General features: G+C 39.2%; 1 protein-coding gene and 1 long non-coding RNA gene across 4 annotated transcripts; one reads left to right on the top strand and one right to left on the bottom strand.

Annotated features, from left to right (window-relative positions):
* Positions 1 to 711: 711 nt before the first annotated feature.
* Positions 712 to 13,248, bottom strand: slc7a3a (solute carrier family 7 member 3a). 3 transcript variants are annotated; one of them, XM_083564748.1, is made up of 13 exons: positions 13,134 to 13,203; positions 11,432 to 11,481; positions 7,174 to 7,597; positions 6,916 to 7,077; positions 6,657 to 6,828; positions 6,433 to 6,551; positions 6,117 to 6,339; positions 4,753 to 4,892; positions 3,907 to 4,009; positions 3,605 to 3,831; positions 2,785 to 2,951; positions 2,580 to 2,688; positions 712 to 977 (listed from the first exon to the last, which is right to left on the bottom strand). In XM_083564748.1, exons 2-13 carry the CDS (start codon positions 11,438 to 11,440, stop codon positions 844 to 846), a joined length of 1,989 nt encoding a protein of 662 aa, XP_083420874.1. In that variant the 5' UTR covers positions 11,441 to 11,481; positions 13,134 to 13,203; the 3' UTR covers positions 712 to 843. The 3 variants fall into 3 exon arrangements, with proteins under 3 accessions (XP_083420874.1, XP_083420875.1, XP_083420876.1); XM_083564749.1 differs by lacking the exon at positions 11,432 to 11,481 and having other exon boundaries at positions 13,138 to 13,248; XM_083564750.1 differs by lacking the exon at positions 11,432 to 11,481 and having other exon boundaries at positions 13,134 to 13,235.
* A 1,769-nt stretch (positions 13,249 to 15,017) lies between these two features.
* On the top strand, positions 15,018 to 17,295 carry LOC310738528. The gene is made up of 2 exons (XR_014537109.1): positions 15,018 to 15,404; positions 15,630 to 17,295. It is a non-coding gene; the product is annotated as an uncharacterized lncRNA (long non-coding RNA).
* Positions 17,296 to 18,955: the final 1,660 nt, after the last annotated feature.

The following is an 18,955-nucleotide window of genomic DNA, read 5'->3' as shown; positions in this document are numbered from 1 at the left end:
AATTTATTGTACAACAGAACATATGTTGTTTTTCAGTGACCTAACACATTCTAGGGTACTAACTCAGTAATAGATCTTACTGTTTCAGAATAAAGAAAACTTAATACCATATAATTGAAAAAAATTGCCCTAATACTAGAAAAAAAAATGCATAAACACTGACTGCTCTCAGCAATTACCGTTAAAGCGTAAACAAGTAAAGTCGAAATGTAGTGATTTTGTTTTCTTTAAGGGAGTTGCTGTTGCATTTTGTACACTAGCCACTAGAGGGTACTGTAACGTCACATCGAGTAACATTCAATGTGCCTGGACCCCACTCTGGTCTTCGTAGCAGCTTAGTCCCCAAAGTGTGCAGTGTTTATTTATATATATATATATATATATATATATATATATATATATATATATATATATATATATATATATATATATATATATATAAAATTTTATTTATTTATTTATTTATTTTACGACTTTGTATCAACGACAAGATTATGGAACCCGCTCACAAATCATTACATGTTCACAAATACCCTGTATACTCAAACCAGCTTCTACTGTATAAAAGAGTACATCTGCTAGATGTTTATCGCTACTGTATTCCTCTATTGCCATGCACCAAGACCCTTAACGTCAAGTAAAACTTTCTACATCATACTCATTTAATGTACTGAGAATAGTCTGTTTTTTGTTTTCTTTCTCACACATTTGTTTTTCTTTCTTTTTTTTTTTTACAAAACGCTCAACAAAACCAATACAATAAAGACGTTTAATTGTATAACACTGAATTTGTAGCCTTTGTGTAGTACTTCATGTTTAGAGATAAACTGCCTTCTGAGCTTATCAAGGAGCCATGCCTTCCAATTCACTCTCATCACCTCCTAAGTAGATGGGGCTTTTCTTGTTCTTTTTTCGCTGGGTGCTGTTCAGGCCTTCGCTGCTGTGCCAGATCCCGTAGAAGAAATAGATCATGAAGCCTGAAAAAATGAAAAACAACAGAAGGTCTGGAATAAATCAGCAAGCCAAAGGAGTAGTTGTGGCACGTGTGTTCACAACAACTACGTGAACAACTTCTATTTAGGAAAGTTCCTGAATGAAATTCAGTTAAAATTAACCTGTTTTTTTTTTTTTTATACCGGATTTTCACTTCCATTGCATTGCTCACATTTTTTTAATTACTTCCTAGCGTAAAGTCAGCAGGTGCCTTGTCTTTCTGTGTGCCTTTGTCTGCTCAAACTCTTAATGTTTGAACTGCTGAAATACACATTCCATTCATACTGAACCCCACCTACACTGTAAATGTGGCAACAATAACACCGATACATGGATAATGACGTGGGTGAATGCCCTAGAGTTACATACAAGAGTGATAAAATTAAATATATTTAGTATGGTATTAATTTAACAAGTTACAGTACATAATATAGCAAAACAGAGCAGTACAGTACTGTAAATTGTAAACTATACGGTATATATGCATGTGGCAGTGGGTGCGTGGACGAGTGCCGGTACCCGAGTGGAGGGCGGAGCCGGATGAAACGAGTGGTAAGAAGCACACCTGTAGCTGATGAGACTAATCAGAAACAAGAGCTAAAATAGAGCTTTGAAACACCACAGTAAAAAAATTAAAACGTTTGAACACAGAGACAACTGAACGCTGCCGACCACAAACAAGAGTAAGGCGTCTCACAAGGAGGTACATCCTGGCAGCATCCCAACGTATCGTAGCGCTCTTGTACTGCTATTCTACTTTGCCTGCCGCGTGAAGCTTAAAATATTGTTATCGTAATTGAAAAATAGTAAGATCGGAACTACCAATATATATATACTCCATGATACCACTGTCTATTCTTTACACACACTCAACATATATATATGTATATATGTATATGTGTGTGTGTGTGTGTGCGTGTGTGTGTGTGTGTGTGTGTGTGTCTGTGTGGGAGCAGGCTTTCATTCCAATCAGTCACACCTGAACAGGTGCGGCTAAGGGAGAGTGGCCTGCAATCACACATGCCCTTTCTAGGAACAGCCAGACAAGCCTGCTTTTAAACAGGCTTTCATTTTTCATTCTCATTTTAATTTTGGTAGCTTAAATAGCTTAATTATAACAGTGTGGCTTTATCAGTTAATACATTACTACACTTGCTACTGATTCATCTCCACAACAATTTCTTCATTCCTAAATAGCAACTGCACAAAACTTATAACAGTTTGGGTATAAAGTCAGACATCGCAGTAAAATGAAAGAAAAAAAAAAAACTAAAAGAAAATGCTAGGAAAACGTCCCTGTGTGTGACTGTGTGTGTATCCTTGTGTGTGTATAGCAAAAATGAACAAAATATCAAATACAATTGGGGTTATTTCTCAGAAAGATATTTTCAGAGAATAATGTCTCTATAACAGTCATTATATTATTATCGCTACTGTTATTATTGTTTATTTATGTCAGTATTTTTCATGTAGTTGTTATAAGCTGGACGAGAGCAAGGCTGTGAGGAAACAAATAAAAAACAGGCCACAGTTACAGTGTGTAGTGTACGAGTGTGCAACGTTGAACCAATAAATAAAGAGCTCACCAATAGCCATCCAAACGGCAAAGCGGCACCACGTTGCCAGATCCAGCTGCATCATGAGGTAGATATTGACAAAAACACTGAACAGAGGCAGCCAGGGCAGAAAGGGCACCTGCAAAGAGGAAAAAAAAAGCATCAGGTTATCAGCACTACTACTGAACAACACAGACATAATGAATTTTATAGAATGAAGAATTGTTTATCATACCTTGAAGGTGAGCGCTACTTTGCTCTCAGGCTGCCTCCAAATGATGATGATGCAGAAGGAGCACAGCAGCGTAAGGAGGATGCACACAAGCAACAGCAAAACATTACCTTCCATTAGTTCGTCCAGCCACTGGGCCAAAACGGCACAGAGCACAGTGATCAGTACGGCTGAGGAGAACAGAACGCACACAGGTTACATTCAACATCACATTGCCATTAAAAGCCAGAACAAATTCTGCTTATCTTCTAAACTTTTATTTATATTGATCAATTAACCCTTGTCTGTATTTTTCTGAAAACATACACTGAACCCAAAGCAACCAAGATTTCGATCTTTATATCCATCTAACACTATATCTACTTCTCCATCGTCTTGTCATCTCCATCACCAATTTCAACCCGTCCATCCGTGCATTGTCTTCATCCATTCCACCCATCCTGCCCCTCGGATCAACTCATTTTTCATTTCAATCCCTCTATCTAATCAGCCCCCACCCTTACTTTTCACCTTTCCAGCCTCAATGCATTCTTTTCATCTGTTTATCTAGTTGTCCTCGGAACCAAATCAACTCTCCACCCAATCATTCCATCCATTTAAACCAGTCCAGTTATTCATTTAATTATTGGCAAACTGTGGTAACATAACTGATACCTAATAATGTTACCAATTAGTATCCGTATTGTAATTTAAAGCCGTATGTACGTCACTGAATGGCTGCATGTGAAATATTTAAAAAACTTAATTTGCATACACTGACGTTACTGGTGGCAACAACAAAAAAACAAACAAACAAAAAAAAAACAATCGCAGCCATTCTTACAGATAATTGATGTTACAGCATAGACGATTAATCCAGAAATTTCGGTCGGCGTGTCCCTGGAGGGAACCAGAAGCAGCTTGAAGGAGAACTTCTCTCTGGGTAGACGATCTTCGGAGTCGAGACCATATTCATCTCCGTTGTCTCCTGACACTGCCACTTTCTCACCTCCCACCAGCTCCACCAGTTTTTCGCTCTGACTGGAGGAAATGAGCATTCCCGGCTGGTATCTACACAAACACACAAGCCGGTCATTTTACATACTCAATGAATACGGTTCGAACGGATTTGAATTTAAGGCTTACCTGAGAATAAGAACACACACTGCCACCAGAGAGTAGGCCAGCAATGTCCCAATGGACATGAGGTCAACCAAAGCAGCCAGGTCAAACAGGAAGGCCATGAGCGCTACCAAAAAAGTAAAAGACGGACATTTAATAATTGCAGCCAAACCATTTTACAATGGATGAGGGGTTAATATTTTAAATACATTTCTATTATACACAATATGAAAATTTAAATGAGAAAAACAGTCATTAAAATTAAGTGGAAAAACTGATGCTTTTTAAATGTCTAAAAAAAATAAATAATTTCACATTTGAAGGATTTTGTACAAAGTTTTATAACCAAATCAACCTATTCCTTTTCAAATTGTTGGTTTGCAGATTTTGGTTTAAAATTAAAGTAAAGAGTAAAGTGAAATAAAAATAATAATAAAAATAAATATATATATATATATATATATATATATATATATATATATATATATATATATATATATATATATGTTATACATTAAGTGAAATAAAATGTGTAGCCTTAGTGAAACAGATGGCAGAAAAAGTCAGACTACAATGATAGTTATACAAGTTATTGCACATGTAACAATTATTATTGTTGAACTGAAATGATTGCATATAATTGCCCAAGATATTAACATTATATAAGTGTGGCATTATATATGAGTGGCATGAAAATCTATAACTTTATTAGAAATTCCAATTAAATAGCTTGGTAAACTGTATGTCTGCCTCTAGTGGTAAAGCATGGAAATACAACTGAGTAGGAATCCTTTCTTACAAGTACAATTGATTTTATATGATATTGCAGCGTCCAATTTGTACAATTTGCGTTAGCAGAAAGTTTCTCACCTGCTACAAAGCCCGACACCATGGTTGCCAGAAGTGGGGTTTTGGTGCGTTTATTCATGCTGGAGAGAGAGCGAAACAGCAGCCCATCCTCAGCCATGGCGTAGATTACACGTGGCATGGGGAACATGGAGCCCAGCAGACTGAAGCGTGCGAAAACAAACATCGTAGAGAACTTTGTTAAACTCGGGGTCATTTCTAGGCTTTGGAACCCTAAGCAAGATTCTTATCAACACCCCCTTCCAGTGGAATCCCCTCCCACCACAATGCTTCACTCCTACACCACACAAATCATGATGATGAAACACTTTTAATCCAGGTAAGCATAGACAACATTCCCTGCCACCATCTACAACTCCGTTTCTCTTCCTAACAGCAGTGGCCAGTATCACCAGAGATAATCACATGTAATCATAATACATCAAAATAGCAAAATAACAACAAAAAAAATCAATGATAGTAATAACAGCATTAATAATCATATTGTCCTTATACAAAACAGTTTACTGTATATGGCCATTAAAACAAGTCTTATGGCATGCTTTTCCGTAATACCATATAATAACCATCAGGTTCTTGGCAGTTTAAGTGTTTAATGTGACACCTTGGTTTACATTTAAGCTTTGTAGTGCAGATGTTTGCAGATTATATTTGTGGTGGGAGTAGGGAGCAGGTTGAAAAGAGCCTGGAGAGGTAGAGGTACGCGCTGGAGAGAAGGGGAATGAAAGTCAGTAGGAGTAAGACAGAGTACATGTGTGTGAATGAGAGAAAGGGCAGTGGAGTGGTGCGGTTGCTGGGAGAAGAGGTGGAGAAGATTTTCATTAGGAGTGACGAGGATGGACAGGATTAGAAATGAGTTTATTAGAGGGACCACGCATGTGGGACATTTTGGAGACAAGGTGAGGGAGGCGCGATTGAGATGGTTTGGACATGTGCAGAGGGGGACATGGGGTATATCAGTAGGAGAATGCTAAACATGGAGCCACCAGGAAGGAGAAAAAAGAGGAAGATCAAGGAGGAGGTTTATGGACGTGGTGAAGGAAGACATGCAGGTAGTTGGTTTAAAAGAGGCAGATGTAGAGGACAGTGGGGTATGGAGACAGATGATTGGCACCCCCTAATGGGAGAAGCCAAAAGAAGTAGAAGAAGAAGAAGAAGAAGAAGTGCAGGACCTTCGGCCTAAACATTCTCCGAATTCAATTTTAAATGATATGACAGCAAATGGCAAGCTGACACTCACTGTAAGATTTTTAAACGATCTACCACATCATGTAAGTGCCTCATCAAATCCCCATAAAACAACACATTCAATAAAAAGCAAATATCCACACCAACAATGCCCTTTTCTAACTTTTTGATCGTCTTACCTGGTAGAAAGGGCGCATAGCGAACCCACAGCCACTATGTATCGTGCTGGAGCCCAGCCTACATAGCTGAAGGCCTCTGGCAAAGGACTCTGTGTATTGAGCTTGTAATAGGGCATCATTAGCGTGAGTGCAGCCGACACACCGAAATAAGCAAAGAAGCAAATGAGCAGAGAGACAACAATCCCCACAGGGATGGAGCGCATTGGGTTCTTGGCTTCCTCACCTACAGAAAAAGGGGTTCGGAGTTAGTTCAGCGAGCATTTTGTGCGATAAATTAGCCACACATTGTAAGAACCGGACAAATATAATGACTCACTTGTAGTTGCGATGCAGTCAAAACCCACGAAGGCGTAGAAACAGGTGGCCGCACCAGCCAAGACGCCTTGGAAGCCAAACGGTGTGAATCCGCCAGTTCCAAAAGTTTTCTCCACTTCTCTGAGGATATCAGAACAAGTCATACTCCATAGGCATGGAATTCACACGTCCAATGTGCAAAAAAACAAAGACGCTAAATGGCATCATGAACATAATCGAACTCACTCTATTTTTGTGATGTTGGTGTCATTCACAAAGGTATCCAGCGTGAGATTCCAGTTTGCTGTATTGCCTTTTACGAAGCCGGAGATCATAACGAAGCTCAACACCACCAGGTTGATTCCGGTGAAGATTTTGTTGACGAGCGCAGACTCACTCACACCAAAAGCAAGCAGACCTATAAAGAAAATTATTCAGAATTTTAATCATGTGACATTCTGCATGCATTCACAAAAACAAGCCTCCGTATTGATAGTTTACTCACCAGTCAACAGCAGAATAAGGACGAGAGCAAACAGGTCTGGGTACTCAGCGAGAACATTGCCTGGAACCTTCATGGCCATGGCTGACCTAAAGAAGCTCGAGATTCGCTGCTCTATCAGGTTATCAAAGGTGGAACTCCATGCTCGGGCAACACTGGCTGTACCTAAAGATCACAAGATGCTCATTGAGACCTGTTCTCGAATGTCACTGTCTCAAATATCAATCTAAGGCAGCATTCCCTTAAAGTCACACAACTCACCGATGACATAAGACAGGATGAGGTTCCAGCCAGTAATGAAGGCCCAGATTTCTCCAACAGTCACGTAGCTGTACAGGTAAGCTGAGCCTGTCTTTGGCACCCGAGCCCCAAACTCTGCGTAGCAAAGTCCAGCCAGCATGGACGACAGGGCTGCCACCAGGAAACAGAGAACAATAGCAGGTCCTGCCTTCTCCCGTGCTACCTCTCCAGCTAACACATAGACACCAGCGCCGAGAGTAGAGCCCACCCCCAGAGCCACCAGATCCAAGGTGGATAGGCAGCGGGCGAAGCGGGTCTCATCGCTGGAACAATCCAGAATGCGGCGCCGCAGCAGCATGCGCCCAACAGAAGCCACTTTATCCACCATGGTGATGAATGAATGAAGAAGAATGTACTCGAGACTTCTAGGCTCGTTTATACACACCTAGGAATGAAGAAAGAAACAGATAGTGTGGGTGTGTAGGCTGTGTGTGAACGCCTGTCATTTGCTAAATGATTCATGGGCCTTTTTTTTTTTTTTTTAAACACACAACGGATCTAGTCGTTACATGAATGACGGATCAGCGTCACTAATTCCAGGCTGGCCGCCAGTTTGTAATGTTTCGAATTCCAGCCAAAGAGTTGAATCACACCAAACTTGACTCTTTAACTAAACTTAAACCACTGCCATTATAACCCAAGAGTTTGATTTGTGTTGTACATTTTAATAAATTGTCAAACACTATAGGGGTTTTTTTCGCCATAAAAACAAATAATCCACCTCACGTTCATAAAAAGTGCACTCGACGTGTCACCTGAGCAGTCTGCTACAAAGGCAGTCTCCACAACGCGGTGTACATTTTCATCACAGATATTTGATCAGGTGGAACCATAACGCTGACGTTAACACCAGGCCTGGCTCATGCTATCAGTGAACACACTCTTTTCTGTGATAATATTGAGCGAGTGAGGCTGAAGCGAAGCGTTTTTGTTTTTTGTATAAAGAGGTTCAAGGATGGGCAATGTGAACAGAAGCTGTTTGACACAGCTGTGTTATCTCAAGTCTTCGCTAATTGATACGAGAGCAAGAGGGCTTAGTTCCAAACCAAGGCCATCATGTTCCTGGTGTTGATATTTACAATAGTAGGGCACGGTCAGGGTCGATGTATAATAGCAACACACCTTCCCTGTGCGTCATTCTTTCAACGATTGACTGGGACATGGTTCACCTGTGGAATTTTGGGATATAGATTTCCACCAAGATCAAGAAAGTCCCATTCCAAAAAAAATAATTATTTGGAATAGTAAGAATGGGTGGGGCTGAACAGGTACTGTTGGAGATATACAAACACAGCTGCCATTTTTCCCGAAAAAATAAAAAAATAAAAATCGGATTTCCTGCGGAAAATATGGAGGTCAATCAGACAAAAACCTAACATGACCTGTTCTGAGGTGCGGATGTGAAAACCTAAACATTATGTCTCGTACAGTACCGCATCTGTACTCTGTGTTTATACTTCAAAGACAGGTGGGACAAAGAAGGAATTTTTCAAAAAAAAAAAAAAGAAACAAAAGCATTTCCGTAATTCGGCATACAATGGAGAGGTTGAAATAGACCCCTTTTATCTATCTCTGATGGACTGCTTACCTTGGCGGAGAATCTGGAGAAAACTAAATTGGTACAGGCAAGAGCTTAGCGTTTAGAAAAAAAACACCACTTGGATTACAGACAACATGCACAATGACTGCCTTCATTCACTGCTCACTGGCTCGCTTGGTTTAGTGAGAAGGCAGCCATGATTGAACGCACGCAATCTGCGTAATATGCTATTATTAATATTTAAAACCTCCATTAGACTATACAAATGATCCTGTAGTGTGCTTTTTGAATTTTTGTGATTTTAGAGCTAAAGGTTAGGGAGTGCACAGTCAGGGATCTGTGCAAAGCCTTGAGAAATTCTTTTCAGTAGGAGTCTCTGGCGTGTGAGAGGCTCTCGCAGGGGTACGGCCGTTCTGCTGTAAGGAATACGGTGGGGGGCTTGATGCGCCACAGTGCGTCACTAGGGCACAATGGCGCTAATCTCTTTCTTGTGTTCTCCACGAGGTCATCCAGCTGATACGCCTGGCGCCGAAACTGTGCCACAGAGTCAATGCTGATCTTCAGAAATGCATCAAACTGCTCCAATTAACTGACAATACCCACTAACGGCCCCCGTTACCCTAACAACAAAGCGTCTTTTGTATTTCTATGATTCTGACCTTCTGTGAATGGTGCATTCGCTACTCTACAATAGTAAACCTGCAAGTCAGGTATGTGGAGGAAAATTGGAATGAATACAAAGCAAATGGTCAGTACAGATGCTGCTGTATGTCTTGAGTAAATAAGGATGGCGTGCAAAAAAAAAGAGAGAAAGGGGGGGTGAGTTTGTAGAGTGCCTCACTGATGAGCTTTGCTCAAAATAAATACTGCAATACACCTTTAAGCTGATTACATAAAGAACCACCTGCTGGACTTTTATAAACAAGAGCTTTCGGGTTGTGTTTTGGTTCCTTTTCCTACACCTTTACTATCAAAAACCACCCATTTGCATCGGAATGAAATTGGAACGGAAAAGAGAAAACAAAAAACAAAAAAACAAAAAGCCCCTTTCAACGTTATTGTTATTGCAGGGTTGGGGGGGGGATTTCTGCATAAAAAATAAAAAAAAAGACGTGGTTAAAGAATACACTTTCACCATTTTCACAGGTTGGAAAACAGACACTATACGGCTGTATATAAATTGCCCATTCAGGTTTGGTCCAGTATGTTGGCACAACAGGATAATCCAAATCCTACACTGGAACTTGCTTTCTTAAAGTCTGATTCTCCACAAATCAAGGCCGGTAATGCCTCGACTCAGTAGACCGTACCACTGATGTTCGATGAACTCATGGGCGAACTCAGGACACAGAGAAATACGAGGCCGTGACATTTTCGAGCACAAGCACACACCCATCGTGAGCCCCGTGCCGTGACAGAGCGCGTAGGATTTTATTTGCGTTTTATTTTGTTACGCTGAAAAAAAAAAGTACGCTGATGTGGATATGGAGAAATCAACCTGGAACTGTTTGGAGAGCCGCAGGTGCCATTTGCATTTGGTACCAAATTACATGCAAACAGCATGAGAGCCTGATTCATGATCTTACAAGCACTCAGCTGTTTAAAGTTAGGAAAGTAACCCTGATTCGGGTAAGATGCGTAGACGCACGTATTCCCGAGAACGACGCCAGAAACATGTCCAGAGGGGGGCTTTCTAATCTCCTCTCAATTACACGCCTTTCCAAACTCTAAAGCTTATAATCCAGTAATGACATGGTAAGATATGGAAAATTATTAAGAGTGACCAACTGAGAGAGGAACCATTGCAGGCGTCTTGGATGGAAATAACCGAGTAAAAATGTCAACAAATGACTATTTTTAATTGGCCTAAATCGCCATAAATCATTACGCTGTGATCCTGAAATATCAAAATCTTGATTACAAATTGTGTAACTCGAGCCCATGACTTAATATGTCGCCGAAACATAACACGTAGCCTACAGCTTTGAGAGTTCCTACAGGTAACGTGGGTGGTTCACCCGTGTCGCAAAACATCGCCGACTCCTGTGTCTTCATGCGTCATTACGAAACTAAAGCAAAGTCAAACATTATTAATCGAACATCACCATGATTAGGTTCCTGTATCCACAACAATCTAACTATTTTCAATCTAACACTATTTTTTTTTCTTTTTTTATTATAAAGTAAACATTTTTTGTGGTGACAAAATAAACCAAACCATATATATTAGGGATGTCAATAAATTCTAATATTTCATCGCAATTAATTGGCCATGAGTTAACTCGTGATTAATCGCAACTTAAGCACATTTTTTATATTTTCTAAATGTTTTTTTAATAGTCTAATCAACATGAGCATGGACAAATATGGATGCTTTATGCAAATGTATGTTTATTATTAGTGAAACAATACTCAATATAGAGAATGAAGACAAAATAGTCCTGTGCATGTTTTAAAGTAATTATGGTGTTTTAAATCAAGTAAATTATCAGGACACCAAACAGAACCTTTGCTGTTTCCACACAGACGGTTTTAATTGCCAGATGTGTGAACCATGGCGGATTTTGGTGTTTCATTTGAGACGTGGCGCATCAGTAAATTGGTGGATTGTTTTTTTTTTTACATCTGAGTAATAAAAGAACATCGTGCATAAACGTGTGTTGCGTTTTTCCCCCTTACTATAATCATTAGTCTCCAAATCCTGTCTCAAACTAGGTCACTATTATGCCCTGAAACAAAATACATGCAAGACTGCATCAAATAGAACTGCAGGCGAGGTTCTTGTTTACTGTTATTGGTGTATTAACCGCAGCACTAATCACGCCATCTGTCCTCACCTTCAGATTACTGAGCGTGATCGCTGCCCAAACCCTGCCTTATACTAACAAGAATAAAATATAGGTCACTTTCCTGCCTTGAAGCTAAATACATGATTAGAAACAGACTCCTTTTTGAAAGGAGTCTCCAGTGTTAGCGCTTTGTTTATCATGGGAACGGACTTGCAAGGTTTTCTGTAGTGCGATCAGTAGGTTTTGCGAGCAAGCGAAAGAGAATGCGAATGATTACAGCTGTTAAACATAAGCGATATTGGAACTGACAAATTACAAGCAAGGAAATGATGGCGTGCGATTCTTCAGGTAATCAACTGCAAATATTGGCAATTTGCTGTGGTATAAGAGGATTAAACTCTGGGATATTTGATCTAACCTACATTCATTTAGAGCCTGGGTTACTGATGGATTATGTGCTTGTGGTTATAAACTAATTTAGCTGGATAGTCTGTGAAGTAAAATGTCAGCATGGCACAACTGGGTTTGGCACTATGGAGTTATGGACAAAGCAGTGATATCGAAGGTATATCGAGCGACCAGATGATTAGATAAATATATAAATGTACATTTTTTCTTTTTTTTTTTTACAAGGCTGGAAAAATGGGAGTATCAAGTAAATGTTGACACGTCAGCCGCCTACCACAGTGCAAATATATCATGGCCATATAAAGAGTGACCTGGCATCTCCTGCTTCTCGAGCTGATGCAACTCTGAGCGGGAACTCACTCACTCTCTCTCTCTCTCTCTTTCTCACTCTCTCTCTCTTCTTACAAATACATATACATATATTACTCACTCCTTCTCTATGTATATATCTTGGTTATTTAGTCATAGGGACACATTAACATATATGATAATATAAAGGATGCCAATAGCTACATATTACTGTACATTATAGTCAGTGTGAATCAAAATAGACACAATAGAAGACAAAGATACGAAGGCAGCATTTGCATTTGGATGCAGAAGCAATAGATGATCAAAGACATCAGAATGATGCAAGAGGTCTTATGAAATCCGGATTCACCCAGATTTTTTTTTTTTTTACCACGTATGCAATTTTGAATGCGAAAAAAAAGAAAAACGCAAACTGGTTCCACAAATACAATGCATGCACTGGGTCAAAGCATTATACATCAAACTGATGCTGATGATAACATCTATAACAATAACAACAGCACATGGCTGAGACCGGATGCACGCATTCATTCATCTATTCATCGAAGCGCTATTCTATTCCTATGACCTTTATTATTATGCGCCTTAGCATAAAGGGGCAATTCGACTCTCAATATATTAAAAAATAAAAATAAACGAATCGGTGATGTAAACAGTTCAACATTAGGAAGCTAGAGCTAGCATCGAAAATGAACCAAATTGACGTGTAAGATTGCATCAGACAGAACTCCAGGCGAGATTCTCGGGTCTCAGTTCTCGGTCCAGTGTTATGATACTAATCCCGCCATCTGTGCTCACTTGGGGATTACTGAATGTGATCTGACATGTATGAAGCATATCACTGATATGATGAAATCAGAGAATAAATGAACCTACCTGTGTTGCTCGGGCAGTGATAGAGAATCCTCAGTGAATGGCACGGGGCACACCAGTCTGAAGACTAGACTCCAAGAGTCGTGACGTCATAGAGAAACAAACACCGCCCCCAACTCGGATAATCTCCGCCCCTTATTCATCCCCCAACTCTAATCAAATGGAAGTCACCAAATATTTATTTTTATGTTTTTAGAAGTTTTGGCCACCAAGACTACACACATACAAATCGAATTCAATAATCAGAATAAAAATGGTGTTTTTTTTTACTTTCATCTGTTATACTACAAATCAGCAGTAACAGGCTGCGCATCACGCCTTCGGTGGTGTCTTACCTCAATCAATCCACCTCTTAATGCCGCCATTTCTATAGGAACCAACAATATTATAGAGACACGCAGTATAACAGAGCGCGGCATCGAACAGGGTTCTAATATAGCGGGAATGAATGCCATGAAACATTAAACCCAATGAACACAATTCAACAACTCTCCTTTCACTGCAGCCACAGCTGCACTACCCGCATACATCATCTCTAACATAAGCATCAATATTGACCTCATTAAATTTCCATAAATTTTTTTCAGTGAATTACGATTTTCCTGGGGATTTGTGTTTTTGTGCAAATTGTACAGGAAAGAAAACGCAAAACTATAAATGTAAAAAAACATGGCAAATCAAATATGCGAATCACAAACCTAAATTCTAGATCAGTCGAGGCCCGGGTTACCAACAGCCACCCCAGGTATTGTTAGCCAACAGAGTACAAGTGAAAATTGGACTACTGTTGGTCAAAGGAGGAAAAGAAGAGGAGAAAGACATCTATAGAGACAGCACGGAAACAAGAAATGTAGAAAAGTGGAGGTTAGGGTTGGTACTTTAAATGTTGGTACTATGATTGGTAAAGGGAGAGAGGTAGCTGATATGATTGAGCAGAGGAAGGTAAACATGTGTGTTTAGGAGACAAAATAAAATAGGAGTTAGACCAGTAAAATTGGAGGGTTTAAACTTTTCTACCATGGTCTGGATGAAAAGAGTAATGGTGTAGGGGTGATCCTGAAGAAAGAGTACATTAGGAGTGTTGTGGAGGTGGAGTTTCTGATAGGGTTATGAATGTAAAGCTGGAAGTGGAAGGGGTGATGATAAATTGTATCAGTGCCTATGCTCCAGAAGTGGGTTGTGAGATGTAGGAGAACAAAACGAAAGATTGGTGATCGCGGCAGACTTCTATGGCCATGTTTCTGAAGGAAAACAAAGGTGACGAGGAGATGATGGGTAGGTGTGGCCTCAAGGAGAGGAATGTTAAAGAGGAGATGGTGGTATATTGTGAAAAGGGTGGAAAAGGCAGTGGTGAATACGTATTTAAAAAAAAAGGAGGCACATAGGGTGACGTATAAGAGTGGATTATGGTGCACACCGTTGGAACCTGTATGTAACCTGAAAGAGTTTGGGAAATGTAAGGTGTTGGCAGGGGACAGTGTAGCTAGACAGCATTGGATAGTGCTCTGTAGGATGGCTTTGGAGATAATATGAGGAGGAGAGTGAGGACTGAAAAAAAATAAGATAGTGGAAACTGAAGGAAGAAGACTGTAGTGTGAGATTTAGAGAAGAGGTCAGACAGGGGCTCGGTGGTGGTGAGGAGGTGCTGGATGATTGGGCTACTACTGCAGAAGTGATAAGGGAGACAGCTAGAAAGGTATTCGGTGTGATATATGGAAAGAGAAAGGAAGATAAAGAGACGTGGTGGAATGAGGAAGTACAGAAAAACATAAAGGGAAAGAATTTGGTGAAACAGTATTGGAATCGACTGAGAGAATAAGGGAGATGTGCAGATCTGCAATAACTACAGGGGAATAAAGTTGAGCAGTCACACACACAGTTATGGGAAAGAGTAGTGGAAGCCAGGTAGAGAGAAGAAATGACTATCTGTGAGCAACAGTATGGTTTCATGCCGAGGAAAAGCACTACAGGAGCAACATTTGCTTTGGGAATGTTGAAGGAGAAGTATAGAGAAGGGTCAAAAGGAGTTGCATTGTGTGGTTGTGGATCTAGAGAAGTCGTACGACAGGGTGCCGAGAGAAGAATTGTAGTATTGTATGAGCAAGTCAGGTGTGGCAGAGAAGTATGTGAGGGTGGTGCAGGAAAGTGACATTTTTTTTTTATAAATTGGAAAGAAGCTAGGTATTTGGAGATATTAGTAATGAACAAAGAAATAATTGGACGACAAAAAAAGATGGAAGTTAAACAGTTAGCAGCAGATGGTATATAAGGTTTGTGCTTTGATTGTGTTTTTGGGCTTTATTTCTGCTGAATGAAGTCCTTGTTTTTTAACACCAAACCCCTGATACCATGATTTTGTTTCTTTTCCTTGCCATTTTAATTTTGTTACTTTTGTTATATTATTTGTAAATGACAGTACATACACCACTTTGAAGAATCTGTGACATTTATATTGCAGTTAATCTTGTGTGATCTTACTATTCTTCACCTCTTAGGAGCTGCATTGTTCCTGGGATTCACCCAGGTGGGATTGGATGGAATAATGGTTCCTTTTAAATGTACTCTTCACATGCTCTACATGCCCATTCACACAAGAACACACACAAAAGTAAAGATAGTATATGTCATTCACCTACCTGCATGATTTTGGAGAGAAACTCTGGGAAATACTGGAAGAACATCAGAAGAACATAAGTCAAAATCCAAAATAAGGGTATGGAGATCTGGAGTCACCCGATGTGCCACTGTGATGTGGGTTTGTACTGATCATTTGATAACCTGATTATTAAACACACACTGATCATTCTGTATCCTTAAAGATGTATGTAAGCTATTAGTATATAAATGTATGACACAAAGGCAATTTTTTAAAAATTGCACTATCAATCATATAATTTTTCTTAGACAGTTTATAAGCATGTATATTTACCGATTATAGATTTTTTTTTACCAATTTTAGATATTTATTTAATGACAACCAGACGCTGTAACAACATTAATGACCACTGGTACAGTGATATTTTTTTGGGTGGTGATCTACGTATTCTCTCTCCATCCATCCATCGATCGTGTTGGTCGGTCCCCCATTCGCTGCCAAAACAGCCCTTCAACTTCTTCAGCAGTTTGAGCTTCAGTAGCTCATCTGTTGGATCAGACCACACGAGCCGGACCACTTTTGATAGATACTGACAGTTCTGGAGATGCTTTGACCAAGACGTCTAGCCATCACAATTTGTCAATGTGTCAAAGTAAAAATCACTATTGAAAATTCGTAAATGGTACATAACTGCAGTTTCATATTCTCAGTTTGATGTAAAGAAAAGCGTGTTCCTTTTTTCACACGGTTCACACAGAGCATGCTACGTGTTTTGTTTGTATTGTGGATATTTTTGGTGTGCATTATTTATGCATGAGAATAATGTAAAATTCTTTATATTGTAAAATCCTTGAATACGTGTTTGTTCCAGACATTGGGTCTGTGTGTGAAAATACACACATTTTCCTGTTTGCTTTGAGGTATTTTTGGGACTACAAAGGCATACTTTGTCTGAGTTTGTATGCATAAATGCATGCTGGGCAGCACTCCAACAAAAGAAAGGAGCTTTACTATTAGAAACTTCTGAATGGGCTGACCCAGGATAAACCATGGTGTCTACTTCTGTGCTGCTGTCAGGCTTAACACAATAAACACGAATCATGGAATTGTAAACTCAATGGCCCTGTGTGAAAGGATTGACATATCCCAAGAATGAAACGGTGGTTTTCTAGTTTTCATTTTCGATATTGGCCCCCGATTCCTCCTTTAATTGTCCGTTTTCCCATCAGTAAAAACAATTTACCTTCAATGGATATGACTTTACAAGCTGTGAGCTAATCCAGTGTAAACAGAGGCTCTTATAAATCTCAGGTTTTCCTCCACATTGTTGGTCTCTTCATCAGGGATCGAACAGGGACAAGTGCAGAGTTGTGGTTAGTAATAACAAAAAAATCACATGTGCTTTGACTTTGGGTTTGATGTGTCAGTATGTATAAGCCTCAAATAGATCCCACATTTAATTTCCACTTCAGGGGCGTAATGTGTTAGTCATGCGTTAAGCACAAACTTGACACAACCCATGTGAAGAAGTAAGAATGAACATTCAGCTTTAAAAAAAAAATAAAGATTTAAAGTGTGACAAAAAGTGTGCTCTTTAATGGGAAGGAGGTGTTTAATACTTTAAGACGTGTTTAAAACTTATTTACATAGTGACCTAAATCATTCCAATTTTTGTATCATTTTTTAAATAGGGTTTATAGAATTGGATTTGTTTAGTAACGGAGACATCAATCAGTAAGTTGAAAATTTCCACTCTTCTGGGAAGATGCTCCCACTAGATCTGTGGTTCTCAACGTGTGGGACGCTGCCCTCTAGTGGGACATAAAGACATAACAGGTTGGGCGCAATGAACGGCAGGATTTTTTTTTGTGTTCTTCATTAATGATTTTCTCTATTAAAAATAAAGTTTTTACAATTATTTCATCAATGTAAGTAAATTAAAACATCAGTCAGGGTACCTAATCTCTGTTTTTGAACTTGATGCTGTTAGACAAATTAGACATTTTTAAACTTGAGGACAGGTGGGGCTTTAAAAACCCACCCCCTCGAAAATGGCAAAACAAAGTTTAAGAACCACTAAGCAAGATTATGTAGTGCACTTGTGGAGATTTGTGCTCCATTCAACCGAACAATCAGGTACTGATGTAGGGTGAGGAGCGCTGGGGTGCAGTCAGTGATACACTTCATCTCAAAAATGTTCAAGAATTGAGGTCAGAGATCCATAGCAGCAGATCTTCTACTCCAACCCATGTAAAGCATATCTTCATGGAGCACAGGGGTATCGCGATGCTGGAACAGGTTTGACTTTCCTAGTTCAAATGAAGGGAAAATTTCATGAAGAACTGCATACGGCTGAAAATGTCAGGTATTCTAATACTTTTGTCAATATGGTGTAGAAGTAAAACCATTATGCAGCAATTGTTAACACTGCCGCCTGTTGGTCAAACTGACAACTGCAATCCCAAATATTACTGCACTTGCATGCAAATATTACTTTCCATTGTAACTGCAACGACAACCTATTTCCTAAAATAATCCAAATAACAGTTTTTCAAATACTTTATAAATTGACCAACTTAAGTAAATATTTAGCCTTAATTTAGCAATATATATTCTATAATCGACTAATTGTTCGATCTTTTGTTTGTCATTTATTCTACAGTGTTAGGTTGTTTACATACATGCAATTCTGTGTTGCCTTGAGTGTGTTTTTTTGCACCTTCTTCCTAGAGGAACATTGTTTCTGTTCACTGTGTACTGTACCAGCTGTATATGGGTTAAAATGACAACACACTTGATATGACTTTAAAGGTATGTAGTATGGATCTGTTGCAATGTCCAAACACTATATGCAAATCACTGATCCAGTATTATTTGTTTAAGATCCAGTTCTAATTCGAAAAGAATATTTTATTTACGAGCAGGTATCTCACTTTTATATAGTAGCATCCTATTCCTTGTACCATTGGGCTAGAAGGTTGCATTCTCAAATCTGGATCTTGGTCGAAAGGTGGTAATTCTAGAAATACTTCAAATGAAATGCGTATATTAACTCGATTTTCTATATTCTCAGTAAAATCACATGCCACTTTTCATTTATTAACCCTCAATGAATGGATTGCCAGGGATGTGGTTTTTAGACAGAATTTAAAATCCTTGGTTTTAAATAATAATAATAAAAAATCCTTGGGTTTTGAAGAAGGTGAATCCAATCCTCAACCCCTT

This window comes from Silurus aristotelis (genome assembly GCF_946808225.1).
Source record: "Silurus aristotelis genome assembly, chromosome: 16".
Taxonomy (NCBI): Eukaryota; Metazoa; Chordata; class Actinopteri; order Siluriformes; family Siluridae; genus Silurus; species Silurus aristotelis.
This window is presented reverse-complemented; position numbering and strand designations above follow the sequence as displayed.

What these genes read in the sequence shown, in the direction of transcription:
- slc7a3a (XM_083564748.1), bottom strand. An exon ending in CCTTATTCTGCTGTTGACTG is followed by an intron (nt 6,829 to 6,915) that starts GTGAGTAAACTA and finishes TTTTCTTTATAG; the next exon opens with GTCTGCTTGCTTTTGGTGTG. An exon ending in GTGTGTGTTCTTATTCTCAG is followed by an intron (nt 3,832 to 3,906) that starts GTAAGCCTTAAA and finishes GTGTTTGTGTAG; the next exon opens with ATACCAGCCGGGAATGCTCA.